Here is a 7215-nt window from a genome sequence, read left to right on the forward strand (position 1 = left end):
GGCATGGGGTCTGGCACTTTGTTTCCTACCCCCCCCCTGGCTGGAGCGACAACGACGGCGCAACCCACATACACCGGCACGCCGCCTCGCTTGGGCTCAGACATGGCCTATCTATGCGGTTAATTCACCATCGTTAGGCCGTCTCATCCGGGTCCCGCACTCCCGCTGCACTCCGCCCCCGCCCCGGCCCCCCACGCAGTTGTGCGGAGCAGTTGCATGGGAGCGGAAAGGCATACAACAGCCACGCAACATGCATTCGCGTTCGCATCTACGGTGCGCGTTTCAATGCGTACATCGTAGGACCCTGACCTGACGTTATACAACCCCGCACAGGTGGCGGCCAGCGGGGTTGCGTGGCGGGTTTGAGTACAGAACTGGAGCTGCTGATGCATGGCGTCGTTTGGCGGTGCCGCGAGATTACCGTTTGTCAGGGCGCACTGGCCTGCCCCGTTCCGGACCAGTGTCGACTATGCATGAAGTACGAAATCCGTGTGCCACAGGAAGCGTGTTAGCAGCATAGCAAACTTCACTTAGCGATACAAGTGCGTGCTTACACGCGTTAATATTAACGGGACGGCAATACTCAGGTCCATACTATGGTCCGCGTCACTCCTTCGATTACTGGCGAGGACGAGACACAGCGTCAGTGTGTCGATAGAGTGTCTGCGAATGATAAAGATGGGCCAACAAATCAAGGCCACGGCCTTATCACCGCGGCAGATGGCGAGCGCGCGGTGGCCATGATGTCCCGGCTCGACGACTTTGTCTGGCTGAAGTGCTCTACTATGGCATTGCGAGACTACGGGCCGTTGGAATTCCAAAGGATCGTGAAGGAGAGGTGGGCAGGCCCGACCCCAAGTCTGGAGCTGCTCGTTGGTGACCGACTGCCCTTGCTGAACAGGTACCTCCTGGACTGCAGTGTGTGGGGGGTATCTGCGGCGCTGTTCGCAACCATCGGCGTGTCCTTCCTGCTACTGGGACCCACCAACTACAAAGCGGACGACGTGGGAAAGCGATGGCAGCAGGTGCGTGAGATGCGTGGCAGGCAGGGGATCTCCACGCACGTGGGGTTTCTGCGCACGGCACCTAAAACTGCAACTCGTGGCCGTTTGCTATGAATCCTTGCAGGTGCTCACGTATATGTACGTGGCGGCGTGTGTGGGTGCAATCGCCGCAAACGCGAACGCCGTGGTGAGTGGCAGCAGGTGCAGACTGCTGCAGGATGCGGGGTGCCTGGTTCACAAGGTGCGCTCACACCCAGCTGACGTGCCTACCGTAGTCGGTCGTACGGGTCTTCCTATCAGGTAACACATGTTTTCAGAACTTTTGCCCCATTACTGCCCCATGCCCCTGTTCCGTCGAATGTACCATCGATGTGCCTCGCAGGTGGTCGCGAGTTTCACCTACTCATTGTCATCCGTCATTCCGGAGCGCCGCTTCATTGAGTGGCTCGCACGCAAGACGCAGGTGAGCACCATGCATGCGTCTGGCCCTGTGTGTGAGCGGGGCCTGCTGGAAGAAGGCGAAGCTTCTAATGCATGGCTACCATTCACTCCAGGGCTTTGTTAACTTATCCCCCTACCTCCCAAATCTACCAAATCCGTGCATCCAGAACAGTGTCGGAAGGAACATCTCCATGTGGGTGCAGGTGAGGATGCCGTGTGTGCGTGTGTGTGTGCGTGCGTTTGTGTATGTGTGTGTGTGTGTGTGTGTGTGTGTGTGTGTGTGTGTGTGTGTGTGTGTGTGTGTGTGTGTGTGTGTGTGTGTGTGTGTGTGTGTGTGTGTGTGTGTGTGTGTGTGTGTGTGTGTGTGTGTGTGTGTGTGTGTGATGGAGCGTGATAAGGAGGGCAAGCGGCATGTATGTGGCTGCACGCGGATAGATAGATGCCCTCCTCCTCCGCCTTGCATGTGTGCGTTGCGCAAAGGCCACCTGTGTTACTTCCTGCCTGCCTGCCCCCCCCCCCGCCGCAGTGTGGCCTCGTCGCCATGCTGCTGTGTATCGTGCTCGCCGCGGCGCTGCTGCACGGCTGGGTCATGGGCATCGTAGCGGGAGGCGTGGCGCTTGTCCTCTTCACAACAGGCCAGGTGCGTGAGGAATAATGGCCCGTCAGACCTTACTTCTATTGAACGCGCTAGCGCTCTGCTGGAAGCTAGGTCGTCCAGGAACGAAGATCGGACGGTGGAGCGAAAGCAGCGGCTTGGTGCGGCCTAAGGCACCTTGCCTCCTTCACATCTCGCACCCCAAGGCTCCATCCGGCGGGATGTATGACATGCCGCTGCCCTGCTGCTGCCCCAGGTGGCCAACCTGCTCATCTTAAGGACTTTTATCGCCATGACCGATGAAGACCAGTCAAACAAGAAAGAGGCGGTCCGGTCATGGAAAGACACATTCTCCATCATTGCAGCGTCACTCACCTCCCAGCCACTGCCGCCGCGATCGGATCAGTGATGGCTTGGTGCGGCGGCGGCGGCAGCGGCAGTGCGCGGCACTGCGCGGCTGCCCATCCGTACATCGTGGTCGGCATTCGAGCGTTGTGCACAGTGCTGCTGTGTGCAGCCGAACTTACGCTGTGCTCTGCGCGCCCATTCCTGGTGCTGGCGGCGGCGCCGGCGGCAAGACATGCGCCCGCTGCCGGCAAGTGACGTGCTACTGCGGCGTGTGTCAGCTGAATGGCGCATTGGTTGGCGCGGTGGGCATGGCAGCAGGGCGGGGCGTGTGTGGGCATGGCAGCCGCGGGCGGCGGGCAGCGCGTCAGGAAACAGCGGCTAGGTTGGCTGGACCCAGGTGGGAATTCATTTATTTCTACATTCATGTAAGGGTATGTGTGGACTACGGCGGCAGTGGCTGTGGGGACCTTTGTGCTTGTGGATAAACGAGTTGGAGGAAATGCCTCAGTTTAGCTTGGTACGGGTGGATGCGCAACGACTTGTGCTGAGTAAAGGAGCAGGACGATACGGAGTAGTAAGAGGAAGGCAGTGACCGGCAGCGACAGCAGGTAGGGCGGCGCCGCTGAAAGAGCGAGTGACTTGAGAGCGTGGTGGCCGAACCACTGCCGGCCGTCTACAGGCAGCTAACCTGGCACAGCGGCCAGCGGAGCTCGCTCCTGGGGAAGTGCAAATGCAACGCTGCAGCTTCGCCGCCTGCGGCTCTGGCCCCGCCGTGGCGGTTGTGGAGTGCGATGTATGATCCCATGGCGGCGGCGGCGGCGGCCACGGCAGGTGTAACCCGGCGGCGGCGGCGGCAGCTGCGGCGGCGGCCAGAGACGTGCCTGCTGGCGGCCTGCAGCAGGTGTCCGCCGTTGAACAGGTGGGCAGGTGGGCCCTTGCCGTTGAAGAGGTGGGCAGCAGGGCAACAGCTGGGTCCGGCTGCTCACGGACGGTCTGAGGACTCGGCGGCCAAACGGTGTTTGTTGTGCTATCGCGTGTGAGCTTGTCGGGCTGCGTGTCAGAGACGTTCATGCCAGAGACGTTCGCGTCAGAGACGCATCTGCCTCCCTTCCTGCTGCTGTCAGTTGCCGCATGCGCGGCTGCACCTGCTCAGCAGCACCGATGTATAGTTGACGTATTAACCCGCTTGTGTTGTTGTTGCTGCCTGGCTGCAGGCATTCAGGGAAGCTGTGGGGCGGCCGCCTGAGCTCCTGCTCGCTCTGAGGCTGCTGTTGCGAGTGAGCGGCTGGGGCGGCAGCGGCAGCGGCAGCGGCAGCAGCAGGGCAGGAGCAGGCGGCAAGCGGGGCGCCGGAGGCGGGCGGGGAGGAGCGGCCTGGGCAGTCGGCAGCGGGCGGGGCGGCGCACGGTGGCGGCGGGCCAGGGCGGGGCGGCAGCCGGGCGGGGCGAGGCGGCGTCAGAGTGTCACCTGAAGGGTCTTCAGCGCCTGCTGATTCCGGTGGAAGCAGTGGCGCGCATTTGTCTGAGCGAGGCATTACGGTACCGTGTGAGGAGTGGCTGCTGTTGAGAACGCAGGCTGACTGCGGCCTCGTTCAAAGTGTATGGGCGGAGGGGAATTCGAAACCACACGGCGCTGCAATTAGTTGTGGCGATGTGTGTCATGTGGGTGCCGGGGCATTTCTGGCTGTCGTCGCTGCATCTCGGTCGCTGCGGTCAGGTTCGGTTGCACGTCTGGTCGGCGGCGGTGGAACAGGACGGCGGGGGGGGGGGGGGGCACGACGCGGCATCAGGCTCTTGACGGATAAGGAGGCTGTTGTTGCGCATCTGATGTACAAAGTGACGCATAGGAATGATGGGTTACTGTTATACATAAATGCATCGAGGTCAAGTGGGCAAGGCTCAGCTAGTCACGTACCGCTGGTCGCACTGCTGTGGCACTGGAGTGCGCAACCTGTGCCATTTGAGTGCTAAATGCAAGTCGTGTGCATCCGCGCTTCCTGCCGGCGAACACTGCCGGGTCCGATGACTCTTTGCCACATATACGGTATTCCCATCCTCAGTTACGTTCAATGTGTCGCTGCGAGACACGGGGGGGGGAGACCAACGTCGCAACAGGGTAGGGTAGGTGGCGGGTGGCGTGCCAGCCACCAATCGCGGGTGGCCATAAGCAATGGCCGTGCCAAAATAAGTTGGAGCTGTGGCACGCAACGTGCTATATGATAGCTATCTACTCGCTTAATACTGATTGTATGAACGTGAGCCACAGCACTTGTTGTAGCGCAAACATCATCCGCTCGTTTTGTATCCACACTGCAACTACCCCATTCAGCCATGCAAGCTAAAGCACTACTTCATAGCCAGCGAAATGCGCTCGCTGTGAGGCGCAGCGCTTGCTCGCAGCGCTTTCAGCTTTCACCGAGCTCATGCCCATACCGCGTCGCTGGCCCCGCTCGCGGTGGCGTCGCTTGCAGTAGCAACAGTGACAATAACGGAACGAAAGAGGGAGGGGAGCGCAAGGGCGACACTGCAATTTTGCTGGCGATGGGTGGTGAGTGGCCATGCCTGGTGGCTGGCGGGCAGTGGACCCACGGCGATCGAACAGCACCCCTGCGAGCCGTGCATCGTGCCCGGCATCGCCGCATGCTCCACATACCCATCATCCAGGACCAAGTTCCACTGCATTTTCACGACATGTGCTGCTTTGAGCCCCTGCTGACTGCTGCTATGCTTCTATCGTGCTCCCTCCCGTACGGCATGCAGCGCTGGTGCTTGCGGGTGCCGTGACTGTGGGGCTGTCTGACCCGGCCGTGGAGGACGCGGTGGAGGTGGGTGGCGGGGGTCTGGTGTGTGTTTCGTGTATGTGTTCCGTGTCGTTTCGATTGCAGGCGGTGTTCGCTTGAGACATTGAGATACGGGTATCACCGGTGAACTCGGTAGCACGCAATCAGTGGGGCAGGCCGCTGGTATGGATGACATCGACCTGCGGACGGCTTGACGGTGCTGTGACTCCCGTCGATTGCGCACACAGGACCTGATTTACAACACAAACATGCTGTCGGGCAGCGGCTTCGGTCCAGGTGAGGTGGGGGTTGTAAATACCAGGAGGGGGGAAGGCGGTGGCACGGTTGCATGGCGATGCCGGGCGAGGGCCGCATGCAAGAGGTAGGGACACGGCGTCATGACCCACATCGGTCACGCAATCTTCGCCAATGCCTTTTCAATCTGCCTGCCTGCCTGCTTTCTACTGGCCTCGTCACTGCCGCGGCCTGTTCCCCTCTCCTGCTCCGCACAGCCGACACGTTGGCGGGCCTGCTGTGGGGCGTGAGCCTCTTCTACGCCTCGCCGCTGCAGCAGGTGCGCGCGAGGTGGCCGCCCGATGTGCCGCAGCTGGTCGTAGTTACGGGGTGCGGGGCTCAGGTCCAAATCAGTGCAGGGATGCCGGCACGCCCAATTAATCAAGCATTCCACCGCCGTTTGGCTTGGCAACGTGCCGCTTGGTTTGGCAACGTGCCTGTACAGCACATCGGCTGGTTGCTGTGCCACCTGATACCGTGCCGTAGCCCAGTGCCCGCTCTGACACGCTACTCTGTGTGTGACCTGCACCCGTCACTCATCCCTCCCTCCACCCACCGTTGTCGTGTGACCTGCCAACCCTGCTGCTGCCGCCGCAGCTGCTGTTGTTCCTGGGGAAGATCGAGACGCAGCGGCCAAGCGACTGGATCATTATGGTGCTGGCGCGCGGGCCGCTGGGACTGTGAGTGTGTGTATGTGTGTGTAGGGGGGGGTGTAGATACCACCCCAAGCTTAACCAAACCCAATGCAATAGAGCGAGGAGGAGAGCGTGGCCTATGCTTGAAAACGGAGCGGCACGCAACAGTAGTTCCTATTGGGGGTTGGGGGTTGCTGGGGGGGGAGGTGGACTGAGGACTGGAGGCAGTGGGGTGCGCCGGGTAAGGCAGGAAAGGGGCAAACCCCAGGTTGACGATGGGCCGGAATTGGCAGGGGCTCTATGACTGAAACCCCGTCTGGGCCTTGCAACAATCAGACTGCCGCACGCGCTCACCCCACCCCACCGAACCTCGCCCTCCCTCCCCACTCCCGCAGCCCCATCACGGACGTGAACGAGGCGCCGGGCTGGCTGAGTGGCGTGGCGGCGGGCGTGTGCCTGGTGTCGGGACTGGCCATCAGCGCCGTACTGCAGGTGGGGGGGGGCGTGTGTGTGGGGGGGGGGGAGGGGGGTTGTGTGCGGGGAGGGGGGATTGTAGGCACCAGACCCAACTAAATTGAACCCAATGCAAAAGAGCGTGGCACTCGACAGTAGTCCCCATCGGGTGGGGTGGGTTGGGGGTTGATGCGGCCGGGTGTAGGCGGTTTGGTGTGTTGGGGGGCGGGGACTCGTGTGAGCAAGTTAGGGCGGGTGTGGGCGGGTGGCGGAGTGCTGGTACGGGCGCGGGTGCGGGGGCGCCGGCGGTTACTGAGATGGCACAGTACGCCAAGAGTGCACACGCTACTATCTCTCGCGCAGTGCCCACAGGGCGGCTACCGGGCCAAAAGCATGCCATTGCTCCTGCCTGCCATATCGTCCCCAACCCCCCTCCCCAACCTCCCTCCTCAACCTCCCTCCCCAATCCCCCTCCCCAAGCTCCCTCCCCAATCCCCCTCCCCTCCTCCCTCCTCTCCTCCCCCCAGGCGGGACTGGGCGACAGCATCTGGGCGCTCAGCACCGGCACGGGCGCGTGCCTGGCGGCGGGCGTGTACGAGGTGGGTGGGTGGGTGGGTGGGGGGGGTGGGCGCGGGGGGTGCGCAGGGGGGTGCGCAGGGGGGGGGGGG

The 7215-nt window shown here is 62.1% G+C and overlaps 2 protein-coding genes across 2 annotated transcripts in view; both read left to right on the forward strand.

Annotated features, from left to right (window-relative positions):
• The first annotated feature begins 570 nt into the window (after window positions 1-570).
• Window positions 571-4432, forward strand: CHLRE_14g610801v5 (uncharacterized protein). Its single transcript, XM_043069980.1, has 7 exons — window positions 571-838; window positions 902-1025; window positions 1129-1191; window positions 1387-1467; window positions 1613-1648; window positions 1972-2085; window positions 2297-4432. The coding sequence occupies exons 3-7, from the start codon at window positions 1141-1143 to the stop codon at window positions 2447-2449; spliced, it is 435 nt and encodes a 144-aa protein (XP_042916653.1). The 5' UTR covers window positions 571-838; window positions 902-1025; window positions 1129-1140; the 3' UTR covers window positions 2450-4432.
• Window positions 4433-4580: 148 nt separating this feature from the next.
• Window positions 4581-7215, forward strand: part of CHLRE_14g610850v5 (uncharacterized protein) — a 4192-nt gene continuing 1557 nt past the window's right edge. Inside the window, exons 1-7 of the mRNA XM_043069981.1 lie at window positions 4581-4933; window positions 5146-5210; window positions 5414-5462; window positions 5678-5739; window positions 6057-6139; window positions 6490-6586; window positions 7075-7146. Coding sequence (XP_042916654.1) covers window positions 4927-4933; window positions 5146-5210; window positions 5414-5462; window positions 5678-5739; window positions 6057-6139; window positions 6490-6586; window positions 7075-7146 — 435 coding nt within the window. The 5' untranslated portion in view covers window positions 4581-4926. The remainder of the gene's footprint in view (window positions 4934-5145; window positions 5211-5413; window positions 5463-5677; window positions 5740-6056; window positions 6140-6489; window positions 6587-7074; window positions 7147-7215) is intronic.

Source organism: Chlamydomonas reinhardtii, chromosome 14 (assembly GCF_000002595.2).
Source record: "Chlamydomonas reinhardtii strain CC-503 cw92 mt+ chromosome 14, whole genome shotgun sequence".
NCBI lineage: Eukaryota > Viridiplantae > Chlorophyta > Chlorophyceae > Chlamydomonadales > Chlamydomonadaceae > Chlamydomonas > Chlamydomonas reinhardtii.